Raw genomic sequence first — 18,999 nt, 5'->3', positions numbered from 1 at the left:
TGGCTCTAAAGAGCCAAAAGCACTACTAATTATGACCAAGGGACGGGGGTAAATCACTACATAAAATAGACATATCATGTACGCAAATGAGGAGAGAGATGCCAAGAAAAAGAAGAAGAATCAAAAGAAAATTCAACAAAATAAGAAGAAGAAGAAGAAGAAGAAGAAGAAGAAGAAGAAGAAGAAGAAGAAGAAAAAAAAAAAGAAGAAGAAAAGAAGAAGAAGAAGAAGAAGAAGAAGAAGAAGAAGAAGAAGAAGAAGAAGAAGAAGAAGAAGAAGGCAAACTCTCCTCAAAATGTTTTTGGGTGGCAAAATCACCCTTTTCCTCAATAATCAACGACTGGGGAACTTGAATATCACAAATATAAGGAGGATCCCCAATAGGCTCCTTGGCGAAAGAAGGGATGGACATAGGATAGTAGGGGATATGGTTAAATTTCCTTGAAAAAGGGACATGAGAAGAGGGGATAGGAGCAATGGTCTCACAAACGAACTCTTCCTCACCACCATTCCTCACATCATCAATAAGAGCATGGAAATCAATAATTGAATCTTCAAAAGATGGACACTCATGAACTTCATATCCCTCAAAAATCCAATCTCCAAGAGAAACTACATCATCCTATCCATCACAACAATGAAAAACATTCCTCTTAGAGATCCCAAAGCCCAAACTCTCAAAACCATGCATGAATGAATGCAAATTCATTTCAAACTCATCTCTTTCCCATGAAGCATTCTCAATGAACTCACTCAAAAGGCTATGGTTTTTCATTTGAACCTTACAAAATATATGGGACATAACCTCAAATGAGTCCAAATACTCATGAATAAAAGAATCACAAACATGCACTTCATCAAAATAAGAAAGGAATCACAAACATGCACTTCATCAAAATAAGAAAGGGGGTTTGGATTCACAAAATCATCACTTAATTCATTCTCAACTCCTTTTCCTACACTCAAAAGCTCACTAATGTCTTCCTCACACTCTTTTGATTGCACAAAAACATCATCATCATCATCCTCAACACACACACAGGATTTGAAAAATTCAAGATCATGCAACAAAGATGACAATTGACATTCTAGCTCTTCCTTTCTCCTTATTACCTCTTCAATACGCTCCTCACTCCTTTTCATCATCTCTAATTGACTTCTCATAGAATTTAAAAACAACTCCTTACTTGGCCTAAAATTAGAATTAATCTCAACACGCCTAATTAGGGATTCTAAATAATCAATAGGAGACTCACAAGATGAAGAAAATAGAGGGCTAACAAGGGGAGAAGGATCACAACCAAGATTATAAGCATCAACATCAGAAGGATGAGTATAATCATCACCATGGGGAGATGGGGCACAATCAAGCATATAAGATTCATTATTGGGAAAAGAAGGTACATTACAAGAAGGAATGCTAAATAATGAAGAATATTGAAACACACCATGCTCATCAACATTAGAATGCACCTCGTCATCATGAAAAATAGGGGAAATAGAGTTGTAATCATTTGTTCTAGGTTCACTAATGGGATCATGTGACAAATCATGGGAATTCATGCTAACATTAGAAGAATCGACACATTGCACATCAATATTAGAAACATGATTACCCCTATTATAAACATCCCTAGAAAACCATACATAAAAATCCCAAGCACTGTCAATTGATAATGCTCTAAATTCACCATTATACATGCTTTCAACAATATCCCTAGTTTGCTCATTCAAACCAAAATAACAAATCTCACAAGTCTCCCAAAGACTACAACAATTATGATCAAGAAATCCCTCAAGTCTATTGAAATATTCATAAAAGGCTCATTGTTATATTGAGGAAATGAGAAACATACCATTTTTTATTCTTAACAAAAACAAATACACAACGAAAGTATACACAAAGACAGACTCAAGCAATCAAAAACAATCTAACATTAAAGTTTGTAGTAGTCAAGGTAAACAACATGATGGTTTGAATGTAAATGGAAGGATTGTTGCTCGTTATGCCAATACATATAGGAATTATTCTTCTAAAGATTGTGTTCTGTTTGAGAAGCATGACTTCCCTGTTGAGATCAACACTGCCAAACGGTTTCAACTTTCTAGATGTTGGGTGTCATTACCAGCTTATTCTTCTCTTGTTCTTCTCTTGTTGTGGTCCTTAATTTGTATAAATTTAAAACAATGCGATATATTGTTGATCAATCAGTGGAGTTGTCGGCTGAAGATGGGAGAATGACATCAAGTTCCATCTTGCTGGATGATTTAGCTATTCATGTTCATGTCGCATGGTTCTCGCATGATGTGGTTGGACAGCGGATTGACTCTAAGATTGGATTCCCATCTAGCTTTGAACTCTCATGGTATGTTGCCTATTTATCTATGCTTAAAAATTCTTATATGATCTATCTTGCTTATATGTCGATAATATCGTTATTTGCTTGGCAAATATGAAACTCAATAAAATCCATAGTGTATGTCGGTATGTTTACAATTGTCAAATGGTGCAACAATTTTACCCAATGAATGCCTACTTGTAATTGTGACTTTGTTTTGGGGCTGTGTTTTGCCTTAAATTTATCGGTGTAGGTTAGATTTTACTAGACACCTTTCCCTCTATCTAGTATTAATTTTTTTAGAATAAATGTGATTCTAAAGGCTTAGGCTGTAACATGGATTATTCTGTAATGGTGTATTGTTTTCATTTTTCTAATGCACTAAGTGCTTAGTCGATTCGGCAACTGAGCTTGAATTCGAATTAGATTAATATCGGATGTTAGTTAAGGTTGGTAGAATTCTATTGACAAGTTTATTATTAGATTTTCAATAGAGTTGTAGGGAATTAATTGGTCTTTTAGATATCTTAAGGTAATAATATTTGCTTACACTTGCTAAGTTTGAATTTGGAATGCTATATTTTACATAATCTGACTACATATACTGTTGGAATGCTTTACTTTACTTTATTCTTTAACGGGGATGACTGTGAGATTTGATTTATGTTATTTAATGTGTATGAACAACAATGCTAAATGTTGGGTAATGTATTGATATCAAGTAGTATTTTTTTCTGGCTTTATATCAAGTATAAAAAAGATTCCGAGGTTAAATTTATTTGTGAGGTTCTCTAGTTATAATCAATATCCATGGACTATTATACATAACTTTTGGCTGTTAATTGATATTGGAAGGTAGATGAGCTAGTCTTGTTCATGAACTAGTGAAGTATCAAATGGGTCTTATGATTATGTTTAAATGCCAAAATATTGGACTATTTGATTGTGATTATTGAGCAAATTAAGGACTTCGAGCCATTTGGATATAAATATCATGTTCATGTGAATGTATATATTATTTAATATGTTGTTTGAATACAGAATGAATTTTTTTCCTTGGATTTTGCTTGAAAATTTTGGTCAGGAATCTTCGTGCTCATCAGAGTAAGCCATGGGCATCTCCTGCCTTGGAGATTTTCTCTGTCTTTTTTGGTGGAAGAAGTTTTGGTTCAATTGAGGTTTTATCAAATGATGATGACAAGATTTTTTATATCTTTAACAGAGATAAAAAAGATGCCTTGATATTATCTGAAAATGAGAAATCATTACCTGTATCAGATGGTTCCAGAGTTTTTGATGATTGTAGTTCATTACAAATGAAGTTTAGCATAAAGGATACTGAAGACCGTTTAGCTATTCGAGGCTTAGTGGATTGGGCAGCTTCTGTACTTCACTTCTTTGTGGTATGAAAAGCAATTGTGTTCTCTTATTCCGGGTCAACAGGGAGGATTTGCAGCAATACACTATTCAATCTTCTCAGAAGCTATTGGTGCAAACATTAAGGTGTTTCTAAATCCTAAAACAGGATGTGGTGATGTTTGTCCTAAGATTTGGGGTAGCCTTATTGCTCAATATAGTTGCTATGACTATACATCGCGCTTTAACAAAGACTACTACCGGATTGTGTTATTCGAGAAGATTCAGGATGATCTAATTCAAGTAAGTGATGATTCGAGAATACCACTTTCAAGATCCATGATTGTTGTTCCATCATATGCCTCTCTTATTGTCAACGTAGATATATTATTTGGCAAATCTGATGAAAACTTTTCATGTGCTACAAAAATTGAAATTGGTGAAGGTTTCAAGATTGTAGAGACAAATAGTTATCTTCTTCGTATTGAGGTCGATTGGTGTGAGATTAAATGATATTTATTGTATTATTTAGGAATTATTTTGGTCATTAATCTTAGAGTAGAGATTTGGCTAGTGATGTTATGTTAAAGTATTACTTGGGAACTTTTTGGTCTTTGCCTTACTCTTCATAGAGTAAAGGTTTCCCAAGTGATATTATAGTATTGTTCAGTATTATCTAGGAACTCTTGTGGCGTTTGCCTTACTCTTAGCTATTATGTTCTTATATCTATACTATATAAAAAGAGAATTGATGGTTTGCTATTAAAGGGTAGTTGTACAGTACAAAGATATTGCACAATTCCATTTATCTCCTACTGAGTTTGCTGCTTCTTACTTTTTTTTTTTTTTTTTTGGCTTACGTTGGTGACTTTTTGTAGGTTAGAGTTTATCTACCAAACATGTCCTACTAATATAAAGTGATAAACTACATTTTTTTTTGGAAGTATTCTCCTTTATATTACATGGATAGTTATTATATACTCCCTCCGTTTTTAAATACTTGCTCCATTTCTACTATTGTGATTTATAAATAAAAAAAAAATATAGTTTTGTGGGTGCTTGTTGGAATTGTCACAATGAATAGATTATTAATTTTTAATTGTTAGAATTTATACTTATTGATAATTAAACATATAATTGATCAAAGATTAGCATCCGCATACTTGCCCAAGAGAAATGGAGCAAGTAATTAAAAACGGAGGGAGTATATAGACATCATAGGTATAACCGTATAGACTGTAGGACACCTTTATATACACTATATATTACTTCATCCGTTTTACAAAAATCTTTCTACTCCCTCCGTGTTTTTTTAAGTGATACATTTTCCATTTCCGGTCGTGTTTTTTAAGTGATACATTTCCTTTTTTGGCAAAACAATACATTAAAATATTATATCTCTCTCCTCTCATGGCCCCCACCCAAACCCACAACTACTTTTTTATTATATCTTTCCTCTCACATTCATTACTTTTCAATAAACTATTAACTCCATTATCTTTCTTTAACAATTTTTTAATACTCCACTACCCCACTTACCTCTTATTTTATTTAAGTCAATTAAATTTCCTAAAACTATGTGCCGATCAATATGTATCACTTAAAAAAACACGGAGGGAGTATTTACGTATTTCGATCGTAATTTTGTGATAACTTGGTACACATATCGATGTAAAATGTTGACCAATAATATATTTAATTATTAATAAGTATAAATTACATATTACTCATTACACTTTCCGTATTTTAATAAGTTTACACTTATCAAATGCGGCAAGTTCTAAAAAGTATTACATTATTTTGGTAAAAAATTTACACTTTAATAATATATATATCTCTCTTATCATGGTCCTCCCTCAAACTCAATACTTCTTCTTTTTTTATTCAATTTTTTCCCCTCACATTCGTTACTTTTCAACAAACTATTAAACCTACTATCTTTCTTGTACAATTTTTATTACGGAAATTTCATGAAATGCTCCTGAGTAATTTTTTTATTCACCAAATACCCATCATAATTTTCAAATTCACCAAATACACTTGAGTTTAAGAAATATGTCACGAAATTCCCTTAATGACTAACGGTGGTTAATTCCGTTAGTCATTAAGGTTAATTATGCCATGTGGCATGCTGCAATTGGTTTTGTTTTAAATAATTAATCAATTAATTTAATTAATTACTTAATTAATATAAAAAAAATAATAAACCCACCCCCTCCCCTACCAAGCCAACCCCTGCCAACGGCCGTCAGCGCCGGTGGTCCCCCTCCCCCTAGCCGGAAACCGGTGCCGGTCGCCGGTGAGGCCATCCCCTCCACCCTGGACACCCCCGGCCCTCCCCAGCCCCCTCTCCCTCCGTTTCCCCTCCCCTTAAAACCCTCCCCAACCCTCGAAAAAACCCCTTCCTTTGCGGCCGACGCCAAACCCCCTCCCTGGCGCCGGAGAACCTTTTTCTATAACCTTCTAAAAAGAGAAAACATGGTTAACATCAAAAGGGCAGTTGCACAGTATATTGTTTCCTATAAATTCCATCCATGTCCCTTTTATTTATTTATTTATTTATTTTTTTATTTCCCTTTTTTTTTCTTTTTTTTTTTTGAATTTGTACAGAATTTTCTACAGTTCAACCGTTTTCATGGGTTGTGGTGTTGGCAAATTTTGTTTTTATCCCTTTTTATTTATTTATTTTTTTTAATTCCCTTTTTTTTTCTTTTTTTTTAAACTTGTACAGAATTTTCTACAGTTCAACCGTTCTCATGGGTTGTGGTGTTGGCAAAGTTTGTTTTTGTCCCTTTTTATTTATTTATTTTTTTTATTTACCTTTTTTTTTCTTTTTTTTTAGCCCAACCTTTTACTAACCCGACCCAAACCCGATAAGATGTATGACCCGACGTGACCCGACTTAAGCATGACCCAACCCGAACCTGACCCGCATATGTTATGACATTAACCCGTATTGACCCGACCCTACTCACACTAACCCGTCTAAAACCCGACCCGTTTACCCGAATTGAGGGCTCTAGATCAAACTAATACATTATTTATTTAGTGTTTTAAAGGGTAAAATTTATGTTAAATATACAAGTAGTAATTTTTATATTATATAAAATTCGCAACTTTAAAAACTTTTAGGATAACTCTAACATGTCTTTCAATAAGCTAATGAAAGTCAAATGTATTCAAGTAGTAATTTTAATGTTATATAAAAAGCGAACTTAAAATTTTTTTAGGCTAACTCTAACCTGTCTTTCAATAAGCTAAAGAAAGTCAGAAGCATTCAAGAATTTGTGGAACTTTTTATTTTAAAATATATTTTACCCCATATAAAACCTATTGCAAGGTTGTTATAAATGCATTTTTATATATCATTAATATCTTTAATTTAATTACATGTTAGTAAAAATAATTAACAAAAAAAAGTGAATTTAGGGGTGAATCAAATAAGATTACTCATGACTATTTTTCCAATATTCAAATGCATTTATCACAAAAAGGTCAAATGAATGTGTATGATAAAGAATAGAAGAGGATATAAGTCGTCGTAACTTTTAAACTAATTTTATATTATACTAAGTTAGGGCAGCTAACAAGTGCCATATACAATTAGCCATGTTCGAAAAGCACTTTTGGTTTGGCTTTTGCCTAAACTTAAGTTGTTGCATCATTAATAACGAGGGACAATATATAAACATATATTTATAGAGGTATCAATATCCGCACACTATTATAAAGAGTTAAAAAATAAAGACATTTATCATTAATGTGGATAGAGAAATAAATAAATAATTTAGAGAGTATAATCTAAATTTTCTTAATTAAACTTTTTAAAATGCAGGGATATAGACTGCAGTCAGCTTTAGTATTTGAATGACAATAGGTGACCCAAAATATAATTGAAGTAGATTTATTATTTTTTGAAGATGATTATGAGAAATAAATATGATATACATATCATATGTAGGCTCATTCTTTGTACCAAATATTATTGTAAGCCTTTGCATCCAAGCAATGATTTTTACTAATTAATTATTAACGTTATTATTCACAATACATCACATACACTTTTAATTTAAAATGTTTTTTTAATGCAATCTAACTTAATTATTTATTTGTAGGGTTTATGTCAAATGGTAATTTTTTTTACAGCTTAGTTGTTGAATAATATGATTATATTTCTATGGAGTATTAGTTTTGGTAAAAATGCTCCATAATAACACTTACTATGCATTCCCTTTTAATACTTTTTTTTAATTGTACATGCACGCAGGAAATTTTTTTATTAATAATTAATTTTTAATGCATATTAGATTTTTACATTACATTTTTTAATTTATACAATTTAAATATTTAACTTATAGGTTGAAAATTTTATATAAATTATTACAGTTGGTTGATGCGTGCGTAGCACGCAGCGACCCAACTAGTCTTCTAAAAAGAGAAAACATGGTTTGCATCAAAAGGGCAGTTGCACAGTATATTGTTTCCTATAAATTCCATCCATGTCCCTTTTATTTATTTATTTTTTTATTTCCCTTTTTTTTTCTTTTTTTTTTTTTGAATTTGTACAGAATTCTCTACAGTTCAACCGTTTTCATGGGTTGTGGTGTTGGCAAAGTTTGTTTTTATCCCTTTTTATTTTTTTTTATTTCCCTTTTTTTTTTCTTTTTTTTTTTTGTAAATTTGTACAGCATTTTCTACAGTTCAACCGTTCTTATGGGTTGTGGTGTTGGCAAAGTTTGTTTTTATCCCTTTTTATTTATTTATTTTTTTTTATTTCCCTTTTTTTTTCTTTTTTTTTTAACCCAACCTTTTACTAACCCGACCCAAACCCGATAAAATGTATGACCCGACGTGACCCGACTTAAGCATGACTCAACCCGAACCCGACCCGCATATGTTATGACATTAACCCGTATTGACCCGACCCAACTCACACTAACCCTTCTCAAACCCGACCCGTTTACCCGAATTGACGGCTCTAGATCAAACTAATACATTATTTATTTAGTGTTTTAAAGGGTAAAATTTATGTTAAATATACAAGTAGTAATTTTTATATTATATAAAATACGCAACTTTAAAAACTTTTAGGATAACTCTAACATGTCTTTCAATAAGCTAATGAAAGTCAAATGTATTCAAGTAGTAATTTTAATGTTATATAAAAAGCGTAACTTAAAATTTTTTAGGCTAACTCTAACCTGTCTTTCAATAAGCTAAAGAAAGTCAGAAGCATTTTTACATTTCAATAAGCTAAAGAAAGTCAGAAGCATTCAAGAATTTGTGGAACTTTTTATTTTAAAATATATTTTACTCCATATAAAACCTATTACAAGGTTGTTATAAATGCATTTTTATATATCATTAATACCTTTAATTTAATTACATATTAGTAAAAATAATTAACAAAAAAAAAAGTGAATTTAGAGGTGAATCAAATAAGATTACTCATGACTATTTTTCCAATATTCAAATGCATTTATCACAAAAAGGTCAAATGAATGTGTATGATAAAGAATAGAAGAGGATATAAGTCGTCGTAACTTTTAAAATAATTTTATATTATACTAAGTTAGGGTAGCTAACACGTGCCATATACAATTAGCCATGTTCGAAAAGCACTTTTGGTTTGGCTTTTGCCTAAACTTAAGTTGTTGCATCATTAATAACGAGGGACAATATATAAACATATATTTATAGAGGTATCAATATCCACACACTATTATAAAGAGTTAAAAAATAAAGACATTTATCATTAATGTGGATAAAGAATTAAATAAATATTTTAGAGAGTATAATCTAAATTTTCTTAATTAAACTTTTTAAAATGCAGGGATATAGACTGCAGTCAGCTTTAGTATTTGAATGACAATAGGTGACCCAAGATATAATTAAAGTAGATTTATTATTTTTTGAAGATGATTATGAGAAATAAATATGATATACATATCATATGTAGGCTCATTCTTTGTACCAAATATTATTGTAAGCCTTTGCATCCAAGCAATGATTTTTACTAATTAATTATTAACGTTATTATTCACAATACATCACATACACTTTTAATTTAAAATGTTTTTTTAATGCAATCTAACTTAATTATTTATTTGTAGGGTTTATGTCAAATGGTAATTTTTTTACAGCTTGGTTGTTGAATAATATGATTACATATATATCCTACAAGTTTGTTTGCATATAAAATTTTGGTGGGTGAAAAAAATAGACCCCATGTCCCACTGGAATTGTATTCACGTGGAACTATGCCTGCATCAGGTTGTTTCCTTTTTTTTTTTTTTTTAATTTATTTATTTAAAAAGGGCAGTTGCACAGTATATTGTTTCCTATAAATTCCATCCATGTCCCTTTTATTTATTTATTTTTTATTTCCCTTTTTTTTTTTGAATTTGTACAGAATTTTCTACAGTTCAACCGTTTTCATGGGTTGTGGTGTTGGCAAAGTTTATTTTTATCCCTTTTTATTTATTTATTTTTTTTATTTCCTTTTTATTTCCTTTTTTTTTAAAAAAAATTTGTACAGAATTTTCTACAGTTCAACCGTTCTCATGGGTTGTGGTGTTGGCAAATAATGTATTAGTTTGATCTAGAGCCGTCATGGTTAAGTTGGGTCACGTCGGGTCATACATCTTATCGGGTTTGGGTCGGGTTAGTAAAAGGTTGGGTTAAAAAAAAAAGAAAAAAAAAGGGAAATAAAAAAAAGGGATATTTTTATGTACTAAATGTTCAATTTAAAGTATACCATGTTCATTTTTTTTTCCAAAAATTATACGCAAATATTAGCAACTTAATTAAAATTTTAAAAAAATCGTGATAGTAAAGAATTCAAGATGCAACAATTCAATAATTCATCACATAAACTCATCAATTAGATTAACACAAATTTTTGTATGTGGCTGGCCACACTGTGTGGTCAGCCACAATTTTTATTTATTTATTTATTTTTTAAATACCACAACTCTTCTCTCCTTTTTTTTCTTAGCTTCTTCTTCAAGCCAAACCACACATCACCAACAACCATATCTCTACTCTACCCATTTTCTCTCTCCTCTTTGCTAAATTGCTACAATTAAAGCCCGAAATTGTAGAAATTGGGTGTCAAACTGTTGTGAAAAATTGTGATTAATTATCCTTAAGATCATGAACAACATTTGAAATAGTGAAATCGATGAGAAACGAAGAAATTTGAGCTCCTTTTCTTCGTGGAATCTCAAATCAAACATTCTACGTCAAAATTGTAGGGTGTTACTAGTTTAGTCAGGGGTTACTTGTACGGTGTTACTGGTTTGGTCGGGGGTTACATGTAGGGTGTTACTGGTTTGGTCAGGGGTTACCTGTAGGGTGTTACTGGTTTTGGTCAGAGGATACTTGTAGGGTGTTACTGGTTTTGGTTAGGGGTTAGGTTACTTGTAGGGTGTTACTGGTTTGGTCAGAGGTTACTTGTAGAGTGTTACTGGTTTTGGTCAAGGGTTACTTGTAGGGTGTTACTGGTTTGGTCAGGGGTTACTTGTAGGGTGTTACTTGTTTTGGTCGGGGGTTACTTGTAGGGTGTTACTGGTTTTGGTCGGGGGTTACTTGTAGGGTGTTACTGGTTTGGTATGGGGCCTACAGGCAACCCCTTTTTTTTTATTTGAAACCAACCTACAAGCAACCCTTGAATAAGTAACAAGTAACCATTGAATAAGTAATTCATACAAGTAACCTTTGAAGTAACTCATATAAGTAATCCTTGAATAAGTAACTCATACAAGTAACCCTTGAATTAACCCATAAAAGTAACCCCTAAAAATAATTAATAAAAAAAAGTACCCTTGAAAAAAAATATATAAGTAACTCCTGAAAAAAAAAAATACAAGTAACTCCTGAAAATACAAGTAACCCTTGAATAACTAATCCATACAATTAGTTGCTAGGGGGGATACGGGGGGAATGAGGAGCTTATTCGGTTTAGTGCTTTCCCTCAAAGTATTGTATCTTTGGCAGAGATGGACTTATCTCCCTAATTAATATATGGCTCTATCTTGCTTTAAAAAAAAAAAAACTAATCCATACTATTAACCCCTGAAAAAAAAATACAAGTAACTCCTGAAAAAAAAAATACAAGTAACTCCTGAAAAAAAAAAATACAAGTAACCCCTGAAAAAAAAATACAAATAACTCTTGAAAAAAAAAATACAAGTAACCCCTGAAAAAAAAATTACAAGTAACTCTTGAAAAAAAAATACAAGTAACCCCAGAAAAATACAAGTAACCATGACAAAACCAGTAACCCCATTATGCGCGTGAACAGTAACCTCGTTATACGCGCGTCAGAATCCGTTAATTTTACCGACTTGGCAGCAGGCCACACGGTGTGGCCTGCTACACCAAAAAAGCTCTGTTAAATTAATATTTACTCAAAAATTCAATTGACCCGTACCAAACAACTAGAAATGAGAACACTTAATTGAATTTGTTTCCTACATCTAAAATTACTGTACCAAACGCCCCCTTAGACTACTAGAGTTATAACTTATAAGTTTGCTTTTAAGACAGGGTGGATAAATCATTTAAAAATGTTTAATTTTTATGTACTAAATGTTCAATTTAAAGTATACCATGTTCATTTTTTTTCCAAAAATTATACGCAAATATTAGCAACTTAATTAAAATTTTAAAAAAATCGTGATAGTAAAGAATTCAAGATGCAACAATTCAATAATTCATCACATAAACTCATCAATTAGATTAACACAAATTTTTGTATGTAGCTGGCCACACGGTGTGGTCAGCCACAATTTTTATTTATTTATTTATTTTTTAAATACCACAACTCTTCTCTCTCCTTTTTTTTCTTAGCTTCTTCTCCAAGCCAAATCACACATCACCAACAACCATATCTCTACTCCACCCATTTTCTCTCTCCTCTTTTTTGGGTGGTGGTTTAGGGTGGGGATGGAGGGGGGTGGGGCGAAAAAGGTTCGCCGGCGCCGGGGAGGGGGTTTGACGTCGGCCGCGAAGGAGGGGGGTTTTTCGAGGGATGGGGAGGGGTTTAAGGGGAGGGAAAACGGAGGGAGAGGGGGATGAGGGTAGGGGAGGGGGTGTCCAGGGTGGAGGGGCTGGCCTCGCCGGCGACCGGCGCCGATTCCGGATGGGAGTTGGCGGTCGCTGCCGCCGCTGCCTGGCAGGGACTGGTGGTGGGGGTATTTTTTTAAGATTTTTTTTTATATTTTTAAAGTTTTTTTAATAATTAATTTATTTATATTACAACAACCAACTAGAGGCTGCCACGTGGCATATTAGTCATTAATGACTAACGGTGTTAACTGCCGTTAATCATTAAGGGCATTTGGTGAAATTTTTTTAAACTCAGGAGTATTTGGTGAATTTAAAAGTTTTGATGGGTATTTGGTGAATAAAAAAATTACTGAGGGGCATTTTATGAAATTTCCGTTTTTTTAATACTCTAACTATCCCACTTACCTCTTATTTTATTTGAGTTAATAAAAGTGCCTAAAATTTTGTGCTAGCCAAAATGTAATACTTATTAAAACACGAAAAAAGTATGAAATATTAAAAGATATGGTACGGAGTAGAAATTAGTGCATGTTATACATTCTCGTTCACTAATAATCTAATATTTTGCTCCATTTTTTTCCAACCGAAAATTCGATTTTGTCTTGTTTAATATGAACTTTCCCTTAAGGTTGTATTATTACAAAATAATCAAAAAGTTGTGTTATTAAAAAAGAATGTGCCAAAGGTTATATTATTTTTAACAATTTTTCCTTTAACTTTTTGGGGCTTCACGGTCTTATCTCCATTTGGCGTGTAAAAATTATAAAAACTACAATAGATATTGATAAAATATACAATGAGACAAATCCAAAATATATTGTCTCTTATAGATTTAGAGCATTTTATCGTCAAAGAATTTAATGTTTAATTTGTCCCGTATTTTTGCAAAGGAGCAAAAAAATAGGAACAAAGAAGTACTCAAATTTTCCCCGACCTTTTTTTTTAGAGAGTGAGAGATAGCTCAAGTGGTTAGAGCTTCCTTCTAGGTCTCGAGTGATCCTGGGATCATTTCTCATCCCGCCCTTGTGTGGCTCTCTAAACACACACAAAAAAATTTGCTTTTATTGTGGTGGGTTTTGTTTATTTATTTATTTATTTTTTTATCTTTGTTATTTTGGGTTTTAATTGTTTATTTTATTTATTTTTCATTTCGTTTAGGTTTGTCTTCATTAGTTGAGTTTAATTTTGTTTATATGGAGTTCATTTCAATTTTTAAGGGTTAATTTCATTTACTAAAAGTTTTTTTATTATTATTATTCTTAGTTTTAATAACGTTTATTTTAAACTATCTTTCTGTTCTAACTAATTATTCTTTAAAAAAAGGGTGTGGTAGAAGAAGGGTCGACACACTCTAATCTGTAAAATTGAGCTTATAAAAAAAGTTAAATAAATAATCATAATATTCATGGTCACTTGCATGTGTGTATATACATCTTATGATTTACATATTTTTAGTTGTGTTATAATAAAAAAAATTAAAAAAATTGATATTATATAAATATATTTCGAGAAAATCCAACAAGATCCCACACAATTTTACTATTATATTTTTAATGTATAAATTACAAAAGACGGTCAAAAGAGTGTGTGCAAAATTGTGTTTTGTAAATGTTGTGATTTTACTTTTTTTTTTTTTTTTGAAAACATGATTTAACATCTTAAAAAGACTAAGAGAGTCTTTTCCGTTTTTTCATTGTATATGTTGTTGTTTTTACAGGAACCCTGAGGATTAATTCCCTATTTGGATCGTTGTATTTTTATATATATTTGGATCGTTGTCAAAAAAAAAAAAAAAGAAGAAAGAAAGAAATGTTGTGATTTTAAAAACGGAGAAAATGTAATGTTGTGATTTAACTTATAACTCTAATTTGTCTTTATATAATATTATTATATGCTAATGTTGTCTAAAATGTTTTTTTCGTGATTAGTCATTCTTTTAATCTTAAGTTGATTCATATTTGCATTTAAAGTTGGTTAAGGCGATCCAACTAGTTTATATTAAAAAAAATGCAATTTTAACTCCATGCACTTGGTTTTGTCTCGTTTTCTTCGAGTTACAGGGCCTCCATAATGGTAGGCAGCGGCGGACTTGTCTTTGTGCCTGGTGGGTCAAATGACTCACCAGGGCCCAAAAAAATTATTAAGTTTCTTAAAAAAAAAAATTAAATAAATAAATTAGTTTGTTAATTATTGTGATTATTATTTTAGGTCAATTTTAAGCTTGTTAATTATAAGTTAGTATTGTAATCTTGTCAATTTTCTATTTGTATGATCTTTGTAAATAATTTTTCTTAGGAATTTTGGTAAAAAAATTTTTTTACATATTTGGTTATCGATTGTGACTCACCAGTCGGAAATTCCTGGGTCTGCCACTGATGGTAGGATCCTAGCTTGTTGGCTCAACTATTGTCAATTGAGAGATTTTTTCTGACAGTTTATTCTTAGTGTTGATCATTGGAAATGCTTAGATAACAATTGTGTTTTCTATATAGTTTGCTTGCCCACCATCACCATGTGTCCTTTGTTGAGTAAGATGTGTATTCTGAAGCCTGGTGTATCTTGCTCAAGTGTTACGCTTAAATGTATTACAGTGTTGGATTTTTTGAGGCATGGTCAGGTTTGATAAGAGTTATCTAATTTGTCATGGCTGGTACCTTAATAAACTTATATAGTGATGAATTACATATCCTACCTGAAGTGCATCATAGGGCAAATTGGGAATTTTGGTTGCTCTGTTTGATAGCATGTTAAAAAAAAAAAAAAAAAAACACAGGATTTAGGTTTTATTTAGTCTACACTTAACAATGTTAAAATGCTAAGAATGCCTTTTAATGTGTTGAAAATTTCACTTAACATGTTGAAACGTTTTTAAAGGGAATACAACAACAATGGATAGTATGCCACTGTTATCGACCTGAAATAACCGATCTTTGAGCTTTCTTGTATCGCCTTCTAATCCAACCACATGAATATGATAATAGATGGGAGAACTCCATCTCAGTGGTCCATCTTCTTGTGCATTACCATGAAGAGACTGAGAAAGCGGCGCAAAAAAAGATGAGATATTATTTTTGATGCTAGTAATATTTTCACTAATTTCCCCCAACCTCTTTCCCATTTGGTATTTGGATGAAAACCTTTGTAGGGGAAAATTCATGAAGAAGTTTTCCTGAGCTATCTGACAAAAGCTGGCAATCTGCAAGTATTTCTTCAACTTCATAGACAAGCTCTTACAAATCAGCTAGAGTGCATTTCAAAACCTCGTTTTTTCCTTTTGAGCCTCTCTGCGTCCTTGAAGAAGCTTTTCATGTATAGGAGATCGGTTTGTACCTTCTGAAATTGATCCCTGTAACCAGTAGAACATTACCTTCCTTGACAAGGACTTTAAAGAGTCTTTCCAAACATACATTCACTTCTCTCCTGATTAAACAGCAATGGCATTTCAGAATTGCAAGTCACAGAACGAAAAGAGAAAAGTGTGACATAATAAAAGAGCTCTCTGCTTGGATTACCTTGCTCTTGATTAGCACAAGCCTGCTCACTTAAATCATTCATGATAATTTCAGGCTGTTGGAATGTAGATGGGTGATCTTAAGCAGTATCATCTCGCTCATCAAGCTGCGATTGCAAGTCTTCCGCAGATGCAACAAAACCTGGCTCTAGGAGGTTCCTTGCCTTAAAACAACAGTTAAGAACACAATGAGTGGCAGATTTCATGTTACAATCCAAGATGACATGAAAAATAACATCCTTTTTTAATCTGCAAACTTTATTTTATTTTGGGGTGAGAAAAAGCCAAAAAGGGAATGGAACTTAATACTAGTATTGGAACATTTTCAACTAAGAATCCATGATACAATATCAGAGAACAAAGAGGTCGTTTGGTTTATAATAATTCTACTGGAGATCTACCTTCCTAAGGCGTATGTGTTTGTTTAACAAAGACACATCAAGAGAAGATCAAGAGAAGTTATAATTTCTCCACAAAATTGGGGAGGTTGGTTAACTAGTCCTTCATTCTAGATAAATAAATCTTGTTGCCAACTAAACAGCTCACTAATTATTGCAATATCTTGAGAGGTTTAAGCTCCTCCTATGTCACCAAGTCAACACTCAAATTCCTTAATCTAACAGGACCCACAATTATTAATCCACTAACCAGACTAAGGGCCTGTTCCGATTGACTGAACTCAGCTGAAGTGAATCGAATTGAACTGAGCTTAGCTGAGCTGAACTGAACTGAACTGAACTGAGCTTATTAATTAGTGATTTTTAACTACGGATTAGTGATCTTTGATTATTTATTGATTATTTATTACTATACATATGTGTATATACAAATGTACATATTATTATTAATATTATTATTATTATCATTATTATTATTAATTATTATTATTATTGTTATTTATTGATTATTATTATTAGTATTATTGTTATTATTATTATTATTATTATTTATTGTGATTATTATTATTATTTATTGATTATTATTATTAGTATTATTATTTCAATTATTATTGTTATTATTATTATTATTATTATTGTTATTATTATTATTATTTATTGATTATTATTATTATTATTATTATTATTATTTATTACTTATTGATTATTATTATTATTATTATTGTTAATATTATTATTATTATTATTACTATTATTATTTATTATTATTGTTGTTGTTGTTGTTGTTGCTGTTGTTGTTGTCGTTGTAATAAGAGCTTAAAAGAATGAAATTTGGCTTTATATCATTAGCAATATCATTAGACGTAAATTAAGAGATGAACTCTGAGCTGAAATGAACTGAACTGAACTGAATTGAAATTTCAACGGAAGAGAACAGACCCTAATACCAACTATTAAAGCATCGAAATCCCAAAAAGATGTTCAAGCGTTGACTACATCTTCGCACTCAAATGACATCTCATGCACAACCATGAAGTCCAAATAAAAAAAATGCAAGAAATACTCAAACAATGGTCTTTGGGAACTATCCAAATCTCAGCTGATCAATTTCAATTTTATCAGAGCAACAGTTAGACTTTGTCAGCAGATCAATTTGTATACACAGATTCGCACAAACTTACCACTAATCTGAAATCATAAGCCATTCAAACATACATATAACATATATCCATCTAATAACAACGATGAGAATTATAAATAATCATTAAATTTTAATTAAATAATGATCATAAGAAATGCTTGCAAATTAATTACAAAACCAGGACGTTACTTAAAAACAAATTTAACTTTTTCAAAACCACTCAATTTTAATGCAAAATCCCTCCATATATCAGGTCATTATATGTCCAATCCAAAGGCTCAACATTATACCTATCAAGAAGTGTTAAATGCCACAATTTAAAAACAATAAAGGATCAAATAATTGACTTAATGGATTGACCGAAAGAATTATACATATACAAGTTAAAACAATCAGTATCAAATAAATCCCGAAAAAGGAATCCTTCAGGCTTCAGTATTGTCTGCTGGAAGGTATTTACTTCCTCCAGACCTCCAGTCCAAAACAAGTGTCCATGTACTACCTATTGTAATTTCGAGACAAACATATGGTAAGACTTATTAACCTTTTGGCTTTTGCAGCCTATGTAACCGTAAATATGTCAAACTCGCAAGCATTTTCTTTCCCCTTGTGCATTTTCAATTTTTACAACAAATCAACAATTATCCAAAATGAATGCCATGTGTGAAGGGGTTTTCGAGGTTACTGAGTAGTTTTTTATTCCACCTAGCACATAGTGGTAATCTTATTTACAATGATCCTAAAGAATTAATTTTATCAGAGAAAATGTGTTATCATTGTTTATTTGGGAAAAGGAGCAAATAAGGGTAAATACTATAAAGACAGACAATACAAAAAATTTATACAAGTAATTGCAGCATTTGTTGTACTAAAAGTAGGTTGAAGTTATATATATATATATATATATTTTTTTTAAAAAGGGTTTTTCTAAGATATGCCCCAAGTTATTGAGTTTCTAAGCTGTATCCATGCTTTTTCAAAGTTATAAGCTGCCCTCTACCTTACGATATTTTATCAACAATACCCTTTGACAACCATATTCGTTAACGAAAGTTAAGTTATTTCATCAACAATGGTGTCGTGGTGTTTTTAATTTGACACATGTCCCGTTCTAATTGGTTTAACACTTAAAAAAATTTAAAAAAATCAGAAAATAAAATAATAAAAAAGGTTAGTGATAAC

At 31.5% G+C, this 18,999-nt stretch overlaps 1 protein-coding gene across 1 annotated transcript; it reads left to right on the top strand.

Moving 5' to 3' along the window:
- Nucleotides 1–2,088: 2,088 nt before the first annotated feature.
- On the top strand, nt 2,089–3,817 carry LOC110739451. Its single transcript, XM_021919905.1, has 2 exons — nt 2,089–2,366; nt 3,424–3,817. The coding sequence occupies exons 1-2, from the start codon at nt 2,110–2,112 to the stop codon at nt 3,746–3,748; spliced, it is 582 nt and encodes a 193-aa protein (XP_021775597.1). The 5' UTR covers nt 2,089–2,109; the 3' UTR covers nt 3,749–3,817.
- The last annotated feature ends 15,182 nt before the right edge of the window (nt 3,818–18,999 follow it).

Source organism: Chenopodium quinoa, unplaced genomic scaffold (assembly GCF_001683475.1).
Source record: "Chenopodium quinoa cultivar QQ74 unplaced genomic scaffold, ASM168347v1, whole genome shotgun sequence".
Taxonomy (NCBI): Eukaryota; Viridiplantae; Streptophyta; class Magnoliopsida; order Caryophyllales; family Amaranthaceae; genus Chenopodium; species Chenopodium quinoa.
The sequence above is the reverse complement of the archived record's forward strand: the minus strand, read 5'-3'. Positions and strand labels throughout refer to the sequence as shown.

Bases quoted from the DNA above. Each gene is read 5' to 3' on its own strand.
- LOC110739451 (XM_021919905.1), top strand. From the start codon at position 2,110: ATGTTGGGTGTCATTACCAGCTTATTCTTCTCTTGTTCTTCTCTTGTT. The intron at 2,367-3,423 runs GTATGTTGCCTA...AATTTTGGTCAG, and splicing joins TCTAGCTTTGAACTCTCATG to GAATCTTCGTGCTCATCAGA.